This window comes from Amphibalanus amphitrite, unplaced genomic scaffold, assembly GCF_019059575.1.
Source record: "Amphibalanus amphitrite isolate SeventyFive unplaced genomic scaffold, NRLGWU_Aamphi_draft 000675F_arrow, whole genome shotgun sequence".
Lineage (NCBI taxonomy): Eukaryota > Metazoa > Arthropoda > Thecostraca > Balanomorpha > Balanidae > Amphibalanus > Amphibalanus amphitrite.
The window spans coordinates 370463-386634 of NW_024882169.1; the positions used below are offsets into that span (position 1 = coordinate 370463).

The 16172-nt window shown below is 56.8% G+C and overlaps 1 protein-coding gene across 1 annotated transcript in view; it reads left to right on the forward strand.

Annotated features, from left to right (window-relative positions):
* The window catches only part of LOC122364406 (protein jagged-1b-like), a 49228-nt gene extending 34633 nt beyond the window's left edge, over positions 1 to 14595 (forward strand). The window contains exons 8-17 of the mRNA XM_043334733.1: positions 897 to 1013; positions 1551 to 1757; positions 2667 to 2794; positions 5525 to 5675; positions 7286 to 7435; positions 9978 to 10091; positions 10828 to 11400; positions 11651 to 11850; positions 12518 to 12853; positions 13119 to 14595. Of these exons, the coding sequence (XP_043190668.1) occupies positions 897 to 1013; positions 1551 to 1757; positions 2667 to 2794; positions 5525 to 5675; positions 7286 to 7435; positions 9978 to 10091; positions 10828 to 11400; positions 11651 to 11850; positions 12518 to 12853; positions 13119 to 13808 (2666 nt within the window). The 3' untranslated portion in view covers positions 13809 to 14595. The remainder of the gene's footprint in view (positions 1 to 896; positions 1014 to 1550; positions 1758 to 2666; positions 2795 to 5524; positions 5676 to 7285; positions 7436 to 9977; positions 10092 to 10827; positions 11401 to 11650; positions 11851 to 12517; positions 12854 to 13118) is intronic.
* Positions 14596 to 16172: the final 1577 nt, after the last annotated feature.

Here is a 16172-nt window from a genome sequence, read left to right on the forward strand (position 1 = left end):
TGCCATGGCCGGAATGCCTCCCGATTGTGGTCACAGACCTCCGTCCGTGACGGGACGCCGCGGAGGGCCGCTGCCGCCGCGCCCACCGAATCTGGAATATAATGCAGAGTAATGAATCACGCGCGGCGTTCGGACGCGCCAAATTACAGCACCGTGCCACCGCCGGGCCATTACCAGCCGATTGGAGTTTATTCAATGCAGCCCCCGCGCATAGTTGGCTTTTTACCAAACTGCAGCGCCGAGCAGAACCGAGCGGCTTGCCGGTAACCTCTTATTAGGAAACCCTTTTAATTTATCCGCGGCGCCGTGGCGCTCGGAGCCTCATTACGGCCGATGACTGGACCACGCCGGCACCTCGGCGGCTTTGCATAAACAGAGAAGCGCGGCGCTGACTGATTTGGCATCATGACTGGCGGCCGGAAGATCTGTCGGCAGGGTGGAGCCCCTCCCCGGCCGCCACTGCAGCAATGACGGCCGATCAGCCGGCGTCGCAGCCGCAGCCGCCCGGTTTTTGCGCTGGGCGCTGTTAATGAGAGCCACCGCCCGGCCCGCAGCACCCTCGGACTCCTATTGGCTTTTAATTGAATCAGCCGGACACCAGGCGTGTTCCGTTGGACAGTTGGCGTTCTTGGAGCACCGACTGCAGGGCGGCGGTTGTGACGCGTTGACAGCACAGAGGCGTTCTCGGCGCGTTTGGCACGGCAGCGCTGCCAACAGCAGGTGTGAAGGCTGCGGGCGCCATATTTGTCGAGCTGGTTAGCACTCTGTGTTCAAAGGATTATGAACGGAAGTAGCTGCTAGGCTAAGTGAGCACCTCCGCTACCGAAGCTCAGCAGCCTCTCGACCTGTGACCTCTCCACCCACCCTTTGTGACCGCTGCTGACCTCTCTCCGCAGATGTGAACGAATGCAGGGCGTCATCACCGTGTCAGCACGGAGGAACCTGTGTCGATCTGGTGGATGGGTTCCGCTGCAGCTGCCCCCACGGATGGGAGGGCAACCTGTGCCAACTAGGTGAGCACTCGGGCTCCGGGGACGCTCGGGGGACTCTCTGGGACCGCCAGGGGTCAATCCGGGAAGGCTGGGGCCGCTCGGGGCTTCTCGGGGCAGGTCGGGGAATGCTCGGGCCCGTTCCATCAGTCCGGCACTCGATCGGACCGCCCGGGTAACGGTCGCCTCTGATCGGACCGCTGCCCGGTGGTTCCTCTCTCCTGATAGCCCCGTCCGTCACTCAGTGATTGGAAAAAGGAGCCCCTCGCCCGGGACCCAGCCGTCAATCGTGGCCAGCGTCCAGCGGTATAGTGAAAATTGACCGCTCGGTTTGGGGTCGGAAAATTGCTATAAATATTTTGAGGATAGAAGTCAGTGGTCTTGATGAACAGAGTTAATTTGGTTTTAAACAAGTTTCTGATAGTTTTGTCAGTTATGCGTAACTTCCAGTCCTGGTATTGGGGAGGGATTTTTATATCTGGTGGTTGTTGCTGCGGCAGTCCATAACTCCACAGCACATTAAATTCGCCGCCAATGTTCTAACTGACGTTCCGCTTACAGATTCGGACGAATGCCAAGGAAGTCCGTGTGTGAACGCGGTCTCCTGTAAGAACCTGGTGGGCGACTACCAGTGCGAGTGTATGGAGGGCTGGACGGGCAAGAACTGCGACCAGACCATCAGTAACTGTGGCGAGCAGTGCCACAACGGCGGCACGTGCATCGACCTGGCCAGTGACTACCGCTGCATCTGCCAGTCTGGCTACACAGGTCAGTGACGGCGCGGGTCTCCCCTGACTCCCCCATCAGCGGGCAGCTCTGTGTGTAGGGGGGGGGGGAGTTCATCCCATCTGGGAGCAGAATCACGTGCCGCGTCTCCACCGCAGAGCGCATGAGCGCCAGGAAGCGGCCAAAGTGGGCTTCTGTTGCTCGTTTTCGCAGTGCCGCCGGCGCTGCAACCAGTCCCGGTTATTTATCGACGCCGGCGGCGGCCGCTCGCCGCAGCCCGAGTCGTTTCGTGGAAGGTGCCGTCGCTCCGCCGCCGCCCCGGGCGGTGGTCGAGGTCGCGGGGTGTGCGCGGACGAACCGGCGGCAGAGTGTCTGCAGGTCCGCGGTTCACCGGGCAGCAGAGCCGGCACCCTTAGTAGACTAGTAGCACCGTCTCCGGTCACACAAACCGCACCCTCAGCCGCACCACCGCGGGTTCGCGGCGTCTCCTCATTAGCACCAACCACCGAACACGGCTAATAGGGCCACTGCAGAACCGCACTCTAATTGGCCCCTAAATATTTGATTTATCAAGATGAGGAGCTGATTATCGATGCGACTAGCCGCGCGCAGAAGGTGCATAAATCGCCGCGCTGTCGGCCCGGGCGGCCTGATGGAGCCGCTGGACGCCCGGCAAATTGGACTGCTCGGGCCGCGCTGCCTCCTTTACCGCCCCCATTGCCCTCATTGGGCACAGCAGTGGTCCAAGGCGGCTTCACTCGCGCTCTATTCGCGCCGCGTCATGCTGTTCGCAAACTTTGTCCGACCATCGCGCCGACTCATCCTCCTTAGATGTCTTCATCTGCGCCGCCGGTCCGGTGTCGGCCGCATTGAAGTCTCCGGGGACTGCGACGCCGGCCGGTGGGTAACACCTGTTCCCGACTGACCCCCTCTCTCTCCCCCTCCCGACAGGCCGGAACTGCGAGGTGAACATCAACGAGTGTGACCCGAGCCCGTGCCTGAACGACGGCGAGTGTGTGGATCTGATCGCCGGCTACCGCTGCATCTGCCCTGTCGGCTACACGGGCGACCGCTGTGAGGTGAGTCCAGTCACAGGGTCACAGTCACATTCACAGTCACGGTCACAGTCTACAGTTACACACCACGGACAATCTAGTCTGGCTAGTTACCAATTTAGTCACATCTGGTCAAGTCAGAAATAGCTGGTCACCGTCATAATCACATTAATCAGTCGAGTTATAGTCAGTCGTAGCCATAGTCCGGTCCAAACGACACAGTAGCATGTTATCACAGCCGGTCTAGCCATATTCAGTCACTAGCTGTGTAATCCCGACCGGGCCCGGTCGCCAAGCGGCCACCGCCGCACTCAACCGCGAACAGGGCCGTTTGACACCTGCTACATCATTTAAATAAAATATGACTCGCTCGGCGCTTACCAGCGGCGATCTCACAAACATGTTGAGCGCCGCTCCATGACACAGTGCAGTGTCAGATGGACACAGTGGTGTGTCAGACAGTGACCAAAGCCGGCGACAGGCTGACACGGCGGCCAGACATGATCGGTCGCTCCGCCGGTATTTAGACGGTGGAAGCCGGGACTGTATGCAGCTCATTGGCGAGAGGACGCGAGTGGTGACGGCCGAAGGTCCCGCCGTTCGCCGACGACACATGGAAATGCTTATTGAGAGCAGGTCCGGGCGCGGGTCGTTCCGGGAAGGGATGATCGGCCGCTGTCGCGGTGCTGTGTGCCTGTCAGAGGGACTGCTGGCGAAATGTCGGCGGAATGTCGACTCAGACAGTAGCCAGACAGATGTCGCCGCCCGGTGGACAGCACCATCAGGAACCGGCCAGTCCTGGGCTCATATAGAGACACAGCGAAATTGGCCTTATAGAGACACAGCGATGAACGGTCTAGTCACACAGCTAACTACATAAGCTATCTGATTGCCCCAGCAAGCAGTTTCACTGGTCCCACCATAACCATTTCGGTGGACAGACTTGCCGTTAGCACTGGCTCGACCTCTCAGTAATGAAGAGAGCGCCGTTCAGCGAGCCGGCCGGGCCCACTGCGCCATGCACACATCACCTCCGCTCGCCATCGGCCGTTGGCTGGTTCGCAATCAAAACGAACGATGATTGGCCACTTCGCAGCTGGCCCCGCCCCTTCCCGCCCCAGCCGCTCGGACGGCCCACCTATATACTCAGCATGATTGTTGCCTAATTGTAGTCTGCAGTCTAATTTAATGACGTTCCTATTTCTCAGATAAATTTTCGAACCGATGCGCGGCTGCAAAATGGCGCCGAGGCCGGGTCGGGAGCGGTTGGGGTCATTCTGAGGCTGAGTGGCCACGTTCAGAGAGCGACTGCGGTCAGGTGGGGGGGGGGGGGGGCGAGGTCACGTGATAGAGAGGCCTACTCTACCAGGAAATGCCACTGCCAGCGGGAGATGGACAGAGTACGGGAGCGCGAGGAGAGAGCGGTAGCCGTGTTCAGATTAGGTAGTCAGCGAGACAGATATCGACGCGTAGCTATCTTTCGGGAAAACGGGGATAACGCCGGATGGAAAATAAACGTAGGGGAGAGTGGGGTGGGTTGTATCAGTTTTTACTCCGAGACCCATAACCTCGTAACTATCCGTGATAAACTCATTATTTCCATACTATCTCCTTCCTTGATTCTTCTGCTTTTTCGTGCCAAGTAACTTTTCCGTTACCTCTACCAGTTTTTCTTCTACGGTCTGCCGAATAGAACAATGTTTTTGATACAACTTGCCCCATGGCTTGGGTGAGTTGTATCACATGGTGGGGTAATTTGTATCACTATTTCACGTTTCAGGGTGTGTGCTTTCTACTGGCTTTGAAAATAACAACAACATTAAATGGGGTTAATACAATGTATATGCTCAAAGGCTTTACTTTTATTAGGCCAAACTTAGGTCAATGCAATCCGAACGAAACATCGAAACGTCAAACGAACGAAACATCAACAGACTAGACGCAAAAGTGGCCCGTTAAGAGCAAAGAAGCCAACACATTGTGCCGAAATGGAACGAGTATTGACTAGCTATCTACAAACGCGAGCCAGGGCTTAGCTTTCGCGATCAAAAGCAACATACCCATTCATACATACATACATACATGTTACAACATACCCCACCCGGCTCTGATACAACATGTACCTCGCCGCCATCTTGGAAAAAACATCCTGGTGCTCAAAAACAGCGGACAGCTGGAGAAATCCATTTTCACTCACGCAGCCTTAGAACCTACCCTCACCACCGCTACGGAGATCTTTCAAATTCGTGCACATCTAAATGCCCAAAACACATATTTTCTTGCAACTTATTTTTTTAGAATGACATTAAAAAAACATAAAATCGGCTCTCACCTCCAGACGCGTCCACCCAGCCACACGACAGAACAGGGAAAGATTGCGCCCGGAAAACCTCGTCGGCTGGTCGTGTCACGAGCGCCATCTGTTGGATAAGTTTCGCACAATTCGCCCTGATACAACTTGGACATGATACAACTCTCCCCGCTCTCCCCTACAAACTCTTTAAAATACCCGCTTTTAACTAAATTGAATGTCCTTTCAAATCATACTTGTTTCCCACACTCTTCTTTTTACACGAACTAACCAGCTCATTTAGGTATGATTTCGATTTAGGTATAAAGTTTCACGCTAGAACATAATGCTTGACACAGCCACCACAGATAACTTCTAAAGCACGAAACAACACAGTGTTGCCGACACTGGAAAGCTTTGCGAAACTGTTAATTGCATTAGCTGACCTTTTTGTCCCCTTACAGACGGACATGGATCTGTGCAACCCGAATCCGTGCGAGAACGAGGCGCGGTGCTTCAACAGTAACAGCGACTACTACTGCCAGTGTCCCGACGGACTTCACGGCAAAAACTGCAGCGAGACGAAGGCCGTCTGCCTAGGACCGCAGTGCAACGGTGAGTGAGCCTCCGACTCCGACTCCGACTCCGACTCCGACTCCGACTCCGACTCCGGCTCTGACTCCAGCTGTGTCCTCCAGCCCGGCCGGCAGTCCAGCCGAGTCCCCTCCCCGGCAGCTGGGGGCAGTCACTGCTCAGACAGTGAGCCGCAAAACAAATGAACCCCACCGGCGGCAGACACACCACTATTTATTGATACCGGATATGCAATTGTATGGTAATGGGCGAGTTTTTGCACGACCGGCAGCGATGTTGTCACCCGCGAGCGAGCCGACGGCGACACGCCGGTGGTCCGCCGTCTGTCCGCAGTTGGTGAATTATCGGTGCGAGCTCCCTCAGCTCCCAGATCCCAGCTCCCAGCTCCCAGCTCTCAGCTCCCAGCTCCGCCCGGCTCGGGTGTCGCCCGCCCGCTGCGGTCACACTGTTCTAACAAGAGGCCGCCGGCTGGTCCAGTCGCGTGCCGGCGGTCTCGGCGCGCTCAGTACCGCACGCGACACGCGCATTTGTCGTCCGGCCACCGGCACGTCGTTTTTGTGGCCCGATTGTGGCCGATGGTGGCTCGCCACGACTTGGAGGCTCTGTGGTGAGCCTCCCCTCCCTGTCCCTCTTCTCCCCGCCGCTCTCACCAGGGTGACTAGCTCCAAGCGCCGAGGCTACCGGCTTGGTATGATGCTCTAAAGCCTGTCACTAATGCCGTTTATTCGAATTAGACTCACGAGCGCACCCCAAATACGAACATAGCCGGATGACATTTCTGACGCGTCAGACATCGCGACATTTCCGGAGCAGCCCGCGCCGCAGATGTCTTAGCTGCTCCGAATGCTCCCACTAATGACTAACTGTATTATACGATTAATTTACGGCCATAGAGTGGCGGTTTTATCGCGAAATGTACGCGGTTAATTGTGCCGCTCTGCGCGGCGGAGCTGTGGCCTTGGCGTTGGAATCCGGCCTCTCTAATCCCACTGGGAGTTAGCTGTGGGAGCGGGCTGGTCGGCCGGATGCAGTCATCCGGGATGAAAGGCAGACTCGACATTGGCGCTGCAGCCGCGGCCCGCCGACATACCCGACATTCGGATCTCATGTCGGCATTAATTGATCAACCCCAGTGTCTAGCAATTAAAAATGACACAATCACATACAACGTTGCGTGGATTTGTTCAATCAGATATTTTTGCGAAGCGTTTCAAATATTTAAGTCGTACGCCCGCGGGAATGACATTGTTGATACCAAGCTATTGCATAACTTTCATTCAACAATGTAGGCGTGCTAGGCTTCCTAACATTGTCAGCTATTGTCAACGCAGTTCCCTTTTTATATGCAACTCCCCAGACATGTCTTTGTCCCATCTAGGTATCCTGCGAGCATCTTCTTTTTCTGACCCACATTTATATTCATCTGAGTTAACTACTCCTGTAAATCCCTTGCGCCTCCCTGTGTGACTCGAGCTGGTTTGCCTTACTCCCGTATCTGTAACGTCTGATCACCCCCTCTGGGCTGCACTAACGTGCCCGTTTCACCCCCGTACTGCCCCACCGTGCTGCACTAACCTGTCCGTTTCACCCCCGCACCGGCCCCGTCTGACCGTCCCTCTGTCCCCACACAGTGGACAGCTGTATGATCGCGCCGACCGGCCTCAACGCGCCGGCCAAGCTGGTGACGATCTGCGGCGAGCACGGACGCTGCATCTCGGGACCGGCGGGCCAGTTCAGCTGCGCGTGCGACCCCGGCTACACAGGTCGCCACTGCCACCAGAGTGAGTACCAGCACCCAGTACCCAGTACTAGTACCAGACTAGTACAGCTACCAGTACAACTACCAGTACCAGACTAGTACCGTCCTCCGATCCCGGTCACTCGCGAGTCCCCACACTGCGTCCCCGTATATACCAACCCCGTGTCAGATTTCGTCCCACCGCCCCGTGCTCGCTGCTTATGAATTGATCAAAGTCCACCTTCCGGTCGGTGGCGGAGTCTGTGTGCTCTGCGCGCCGCGCTATTGACCCATCGGCCGCTGTTTCGTAATGAGCCCCGATGTGCACCTGCACTGCACACTGCCTGTACACTGTGCAGTGTGCACGTCGCCTGCGGTGCACACCGACACCGAAAACCAGCGGCCACCCGTCTGTTTATGTCTCGAAACAAAGCCAGGGAGTGGCTCTACCTGCCATCATCGTAGTGCCTGAGTAAATCTCGCTGCGACTAATGCACTGTACCGAGACTGACGTCATCACTGGTAGTGACGTTACCACTGGATGACGTCATCTCGGTGACGATTGGCGGCCATTTCGGTGGCGCTGGATGGGTGGGAGTGCCCCGAGTCGGACGGTTGAGGGCTAATTCATTACACGGAGATGTGATGTCATTCAGAGGTGATGATGTCACTATGATGTTTGAATAACGTCACTTCACTGGCACGAAAGTACACTGAATGGATGTGTAAGCTAGCCGTGTGACTCTAGGGCACACGGTAGGTCACTGTCGTGTCGTGTCGTACGGAGAGACCCGCGGGTCACCGGCTTACCATGCCGTCTCTTCGGCCGGTCGCCTTCGGTCCCCACCGGTCGCAGTGCCCAGCTCATCAGTTTTCCCCGCTGATGAGACGATCGGTCTGTGCGAGTTGCGTCACATTGGGCTCTGTGAGCTGTTTGTCACGTGCGGTGGCCTCCGGACGAAGACGCTCCTCAGTGCGCGATCATATCGGCCGGCCGGCTCTGAGCGCCCCCGACCAGTTCTTTGTGAGATGCACTCCGACCACCTCGGTCTGACGGCTGGGTGATGACAGGTTCTCTGTTAGTTGGACACTAACTGGTCCCCGAGAGATTCGAGCTGACCAGTTTTCGGTGAGATGCGTGCTGCTTAGCTGGATGTCGGCGATGTTCAAGTTATCTGGTTTGAGGATGTCAGGTAAAGGGATGTTATTGGATATAAGTGAACATAGCTGCACAGTGTGAAACGAATCCCTCCTGGCCTCACATCAGACCGTTTTGCATGCGGCGCCAGCGGGCCGTGTCTCTGCAGAGGTCAGCCGACCGGCCTGGTCCGGACCTGCCGTGCCGTCTGGATGCCTCCTTTGCCCGCCCGCCGCTGCCGATAACAGCTCCCGCCGCCCATAACAATAGCGGTCGCCAATAAAGCAGCGGCCGAGCGGCGGGCTTCTGATTCAGTCATAAAGCAGGCGCAGAGGGCGGCGGCGCCCCCCGTCGGCCGCAGCGGGCGCCGGCTGCAACTCGGTCCCGGCCGACGACTAATTGCCGCCGCCGCGCCGAGCTTCGTTAGCAGTTGGCTCAGAGCTGCTGACCGTGGGAGAGAGGTCGGCGCGGCCCGACGCCATGCGGCGCGCTGGTTTATGGGCGCCGCTGCCGCCCGACTGCCGATAAGGCCAACAACTCAATCGGTCGCTGCGGACGACTTGCAGTCCCCGCTGCACCGCCGACAGACGGACGGATGGACGGAGCCACTCTGATGGCTGTCCGATAGTCTCAGCGCGCGCCACAGCCGCCCTCGTGAGATCGCAGCCAATTAGTGGCGCGGCCGCGGCGTTTTTGGACGCTGGGAATGTCACCACATCGTTGGATAATTGGCGCACATGCCACGCGCGCTGGTCAAAGTGTCGGCGCCGGCCGGCCGCGCTGTGATCCCGGCTACGACCCGCCTCTGATGGTGACGGTCACGGACCGCCGGAGGCGGCTCGGCAGCGCTCTCAGTCCAGCCAGCCCTCGGTGGGGTAGAACTGTGCCGATTTATCTGCCCTGCTGTTGCGGTCAGCACGGCTGATCCACTGTCCAGCACTGCCGATGCTACCTCGCTGATCATATCGCTCCGCGTTCCCAGTCAGACAGATTCACCATCATAGTAAATGTTTGGTGTCGCCAGGCGGAAAATATAACACCCCGTTTGTTTTTGCCAAGAGGCGCTAGTGGCAGCGCGGGGCGGCAGTGAAAGCGCACGGAAGGCGGCCCCGTGGCGAGGTCGGTGCCGTGGCGTGCCAGTGGTGGCCGCCTCCCGGTGGTGAGCGCACCTGCCGACGAGCCCAGCCCAGGTGTCGGCCAGCGCCGGCGTCTGGGCCCCTCCACGGGTCAACGGCGACCAGCGATAGCTAGCCGACTATCGCTGATGGCTGCTCCAGCGATGAACCTAGAGCGAAATGACTGTAAACCAACAAGGGCCATCGCCAGCATCTGAAATCGCCCACACACGTTGACAACATCCGCCCCTGAGATCCCGAACACCCGGAACACCGATAGAAAATATCCACACTTACGAGTATCTCACCACGACCCTACTGTTCTGTTACAGATATCAACGACTGCAGCAGCGACCCGTGCCATAACGGCGCAACTTGTATCGACGGCATCGACAGCTTCACCTGCATCTGCCCGCTCGGCTGGGAGGGGCCGCTCTGCAACACAAGTGAGTGTCTCGACGTCCCCCGTGCCTTCCCCACCGCATGCCCACTGTGTCTGTGCGGCTCTAGTGGGGCCAATGTAGCCAATATATAGAGACGATGCCGGAGTGCTTTCCGGTCGTAGGTCCTGACGGTCGTTTCTGTCGTCCAGTAGTTTCAGGGCCACGGGGTCATCTCTAAGGGGTCTCGGGGGCCCGGGTCAGCCAGAGAGGCCGAATGGGATCGGCGCTCAGTCCTCCGCCGGCCGGGATGGCCGCTCGCTCGAGCCGTGCTGCCGGCCAGCCCTTATGCAATGCGGACCAACTGGTTTGACGGGCTTCTTTATCTCTCTATGTGCCGCGTTTCCCACGCGATAACTTTCCATTCCCATACTGCACTTGGCGGCGGCGGCGGCCGGCCGGACAGCGAGCAGCGTCTAATGTAGGCGGCCGGGGCCAGCCGTGTGCTAGTTATAGCCTGCGGGTGAACGGGCTCACCTTTGACCCGACTCGAGCCATCCCAGCCTCCGTTGGCACGAACATCAGTCGATCATCCCTTTAACGTTGAAAATTGATGATTGATGGAGTCACGAGAGATAAAAGATCGGCGGAGCTGTGGGGTATCTCGTGTTAATCACTCGTGTGTAGTTTCGCTAGCTATACTCTAATGACAATTGCAAGTAAACTGACTATCGGATTTGAAAGTCTATGGGCGCTTGTATGAACCGTGCTCGCTAACATCCTCCTCGCCTTTTCTCCGCAGATAAGAACGAGTGTGAGCCGAACCCGTGCCGTCACAACGGTACGTGTGTGGACGCCGTGGCCGACTACGCGTGTGACTGCCCCGACGGATGGAAGGGCAAACGGTGCCACCTGACCGAATCACACTGCGATCGGACCACGTGTCTGAACGGCGGCACGTGCCGCGACCTGGGCTCCACCTTCCTCTGCCACTGCACGCCCGAGTGGGAGGGCACCGTCTGCCAGCTGAGGAAGAGCCCCGCCTGCAGCGCCAACCCGTGCCTCAACCTGGCCACGTGCGTCAACACGGGAGACACCTTCTCGTGCATCTGCAGAGAGGGGTTCGAGGGGCGCCGCTGCGAGCACGACATCAACGACTGCAACCCGCACCCGTGCTACAACGGCGGCAGCTGCGTGGACGGCGTCAACTTCTTCACCTGCGTGTGCCCGCGCGGCTTCCTCGGCCCTGACTGCCGCATCAATGTGGATGAGTGCGCCAGCAGCCCGTGTTCGTTCGGCAGTACCTGTGTGGACGCCGTCGGAGGATTCACGTGCATCTGTCCGCCCGGCAGAGGTGGATCGACCTGTTCAGAGGGTGAGTTCAGGCGAAAAGACTTCGCTGAGTTCATTAGGCTAAAACTTTTGTAGAGTCATCAGTTATTGGATTTCTCACATCAGATGTGACCGAATAGATTCTATTCGGTTACGGTTAATGTCGTCTTTTTGTTCGTCGTTATTTCTATGGGTTGTCCTTGATGGTATTATGAGGAGTGGTTTAATTAACGCCTTAGCTCGGTCCTCTGACCATGCCCCTGACCTCTCTGACCGCTTGTGTCTCTCCACAGTGGTTGACCAGCCAGCGTCCGGCGCCACGTGCCACTGGCGAGGCTCAGAGTACGCCGACGGACACACGTGGCAGAACTCGTGTAACACGTGCCGCTGCCAGAACGGACTGGTCACGTGCACCAAACTGTGGTGCGGCGCGTCCAACTGCATCGAGCTCGTCAATGATGTGCTAAAGTTCACCGAGTGCGGCGCCGGACAGGTGAGAACTACTTGATGTTTTTTCGCCCCTCCGGACAAGTAAAGCTCTGTAATCATCCCTGCTCCTGCTCAGCTCTGCTACTTATATCCTCAGCCACCTCCCCAACTCTCCCTTCACTCTCTGCCAACCCTAAGCTCCCCCACCCGGCTGCTCCCCACTTCCCACTCTCCCTTGCCACTCCTAGGCCATGTCCTCCACCCACAGACATCCACTCTACCCGGCCACTCCTCAGCTCTGCCTTGGCCATCTCCGGTTGCAATGTCCTCTGCTGTCACTGTGACATTATGGCCCCCGAACGCAGAGGCGACACCGTTAATATTCATGAGCGAGCATTATGTCGCCTGTCTGTCGTCGGTGACTGTCGGCCGACGCCCCTGCGATTGTTGTCTGCGCCCACCGGGCGAGCGCGCCCTCCCCGGGAGAAGACCACTTTATCATAACGTCGGACGGCCGTCAGGCGGTCATCCTTCCTGCGGTGAGCTCTAATTTTGCGTCAGATTACTCGTTGGCCCTCCTGTTGTGGATCACGACCCGGGTCGCGGTTTAATAATGGCTCCGTCGTGCGCTGTGTGGTCCGACCCGGCGCCGACCTGCCCGACGGTGCCTCCTGCTCCGTGCCTGACGCGGTGGGGTGCAACCCTGACCGGTCCTTCCTCTCTCGCCTCAGGTGTGCGTCCAGGCGCCCAGCGACAACTGCCTCTCGCCGCCGTGCGCTCATCACGGAGAGTGTCGAAAACTGGGCGTCGGGAAGACGGTCAACCCGCCCATCAGCCCGGCGCCGACCAGCTGCTGGCCCAACCAGGCGTTCCTCAGCAACTCGTGCGCGCGGCTGACTGTCCGTCTCGAGTCAGCACAGCTGGCGCCGGGCACCACGGTCGAGGGAGTGTGCACACAGCTGCGCCGTCTGCTCGTCCAGCAGACTCCCGACTCGCTCACCGGCGAGGCGCTGGTCGTCATGTGTGACCTGGCCGAGGGGGAGCGAGGAGCTATCGCCGTCACACTGGTGAGTATTAGAAGCTAGAAACTAGAACGATTAGCATTTGTTGTAGCTTTTATGTTAATGACTTTGAAAAGTCGTGACAAGTCTCATAGACTTGCACACAAACAGTTTTAGCATGTGAAAGATCGACTGTGATGAGACTTCACTTTATCGCTGGCCCAGCCAGACAATCGTGCCTTAACTGACTGTTCCTCTCCGTCACTGACCGTTTCTCTCCGTCTCTGACCGTTTCTCTCCGTCTCTGACCGTTTCTCTCGTCTCTCCCCAGTCGACGCCCCGCTCCCCGGGCGTGTCCGCCATCAGTCCGCTGGTGACGGAGACGGCTCAGCGGCTGGGCGAGCTGCTGCGCGCCGGTCGCGGCTCGCTGCCGGTGGCCGCCGCCGTCACCGAGGTGCACACCGAGACCAGCGAGCAGACGGCGCCGGCCGGCGGCGGCCCGCTGCTGGCCGTCGTCTGCACGCTGCTGGCTGTCGGCGTGCTGGCCGTCTGCCTGCTGCTGCTGGCCTGGCAGCAGCGGCGCCGCGCGCGGCTGCTCCGTGACGAGCAGCAGACCAAGGAGGAGAACTGCAACAACGTGCAGAACGAGAAGAACCTGCGCCGATACAGAAACCGACTGGACTCTCCCGACAGTGAGACGTGCCGCGCCGGCTGCACTAGTGACGCCTGCCGGGACGGATATAAACTAAAGGAGCTGGACGCTCCGCCGGGCGGCGCCACAGCCGCACCGCCCAAGCGCCGCGACTCGCTCGAGCCGTGCGAGCTCCCGCTCGACTCGCCGAGGCCAGAGAAACCGGCTCTCTACAAGCCGGTGAACGTGAACAATCTCGCGCCGCCGCGGGGCGCCGGCCCCTCCAAGGAGATCAACAAGGAGATTTTGCGCGGCGCCGCGCTGCGGCAGTCGGCGCTGAGCAGGACGCTGAGAGAGGACTCGCCAGAGTTCCACGAGGTGCTAGTGTGACGCGCGCGGCGCCCGACGGCCGGCCGGCCGGCCTCTTCCCCCGAGACTAGTGCAATGCCGGCGCGCACGCGTGAGCGAGCCGCATTTTGTTGCGTTTATCGTTTCGGACATTGGTTTACGAGCTTACCCAGAGCGATGTAGGTATATTTTATTGTTGACGGCTGTCTGCTCGGTTGGTTTTATTCTCGGACGGATGTGCGGTTTAGGCTTGTTCTCTGTGTTGTGCTTTGAGACCAGTTGGTGGATTTTGTCGGGCGGCGAGTGGGCGTCGCCAGCCGGCCGGCCGCTGCTGCGGCGAGCCTCTGTGAGACAATACGCCGTCACGACCCCAGGGCCGGACGGCGTGAGGAGCTGTGATGATTTTATACGCATTTCGCACCTGTGTGACATATATCTCATTCGCCATCACTGTAAGTTGTATGATAGATTGTGTAGCCGTTGTCGATCCTCACATGTGTTGCCATAGATTTGTCTTTTATGTATGTGTGCGTGTATGTGTGTGATTGCGATCTCCTGCGGGCAGTGTATGTGGGGTGTCGCTGGGGTGGGCTGCGATGGGACTGGGTAGGGAGGGTCAGAGTCGGTATGTCCCCGGTCACACACCAGGGGCGGCCCGGCTCGTCCGCGGGGCCTGCGTGCCACCGCCGTGGAACGGGGACCAACGAACCAGTGGCGAGGCAGCTGCGGCAACCGCCGTGGCGCTGTACTCGCCAGCTATTTAATATTGATGTCCACGAATGCTGAATGTTTGCTGTACAGAAAATATACCGTGCCTGCATTAGCAATATTGTGGTTTGAGTTTTGTAAATTTGTCAGAAATCGGAATCAGAAATCGGAAATTCGGAAAGTGCAGCAGCAAGGGGGTGCTGGAGACTGCAACACTCTTAACAATATAACACCAAAACGGGAGACTACAACGTTGCATACTATGTAACCCCAACACTGGAGACTGCAACGCTTGATGCAACATTATACCAGTACTGGAGACTGCAACGCTACATACAGTTATAAAATATAACACCATCACTGGACCGTAATGCTAGGAGACTGCAACGCTAGTTACAGAATAATACCAATAATGAAGACTGCAACGCTGCATACGCTGTAGTATCAACAATGGAAAATTTAGGACTGCATACAGCCGCTGGGCGAGCTGTATGCGGCGCTACCAACTCCAACACTAGAAACTGCAACGCTGCGTACCGTGTAACACCAGCAATGGAGACTGCAACGATACATGCAGTATAACACCAACACTGGAGACTGTAACGCTACATCCAGTATAACTCTTACAACGGAGACTCCAACGATGAATACAGCCTAACACGAAGACTGGGGACTGCAACGCTGCATACAGTGTAACAACAACGCTGGAGACTGTAACGCTGTATATGGATGAATGAATAACACTATGCAACAGTCATTTTGTTCCTGAGTAACGACCGATTTTTTTGGACTCATTGGGTCCCATTATAACCGAAATGGGCATTTGTTTTGATCTGAAAATGCTTTTCCGGTTTTCAGAGACGATTTTCGATTTTTGGCCCCGAAATTCGGTTTTTGGCCCACTGTGTCCGGTGTAATTGAGTAATCGACTCGCGGTAACTTTCATCGCCCTTCCTATGCCACAAGCTTTCGAATGATATCCGGTTTTGCATATTTGCGTGTAAAAATAACGTCATAAATCTATGTTAAAGTAAGAAAATATTGAAATTTTGTAAAAATTTGACATTTTTTTCGATTTCATTTCAAAATAGAGAAAAAACTAAAGGCCCTATCCAAATTCTGAGCCCAGTTCCTTGAAGAGCATTCAATTTCCGTTCGGAAGGTACTATTTTAGTGCATTTTATCGGTTTACTGTGGCGTCCAGATTGAGTCACTTGAAAAACGGGCCCCCAACAGATCAAGATTCTGAGCGACAGGACTGCTCAAAAGTAAGTTCCTGCGTGTGACCCGAGGTCACAAGGGGTCAACAAAATGACCTCAGTTGACCCCTCGTTGATCCTATGGCGTTAACATACGTTATCAGGTTAATGCTATGTGATATGACTTAGGATATGTGTATAGGTTAACTCAATCTGGACGCCACAGGAATCCGATAAAATGCACTAAAAAGGTACCTTCCGAACGGAAATTGAATGCTCTTCAAGGAACTGGGCTCAGAATTTGGATGGGGCCTTTAGTTTTTCCTCTATTTTGAAATGAAATCGAAAAAAATGTCAAATTTTTACAAAATTTCAACATTTTCTTACTTTAACATAGATTTATGACGTTATTTTTGCACGCAAATATGCAAAACCAGATATCATTCGAAAGCTTGTGGCATAGGAAAGGCGATGAAAGTTACCGCGAGTCGATTACTCA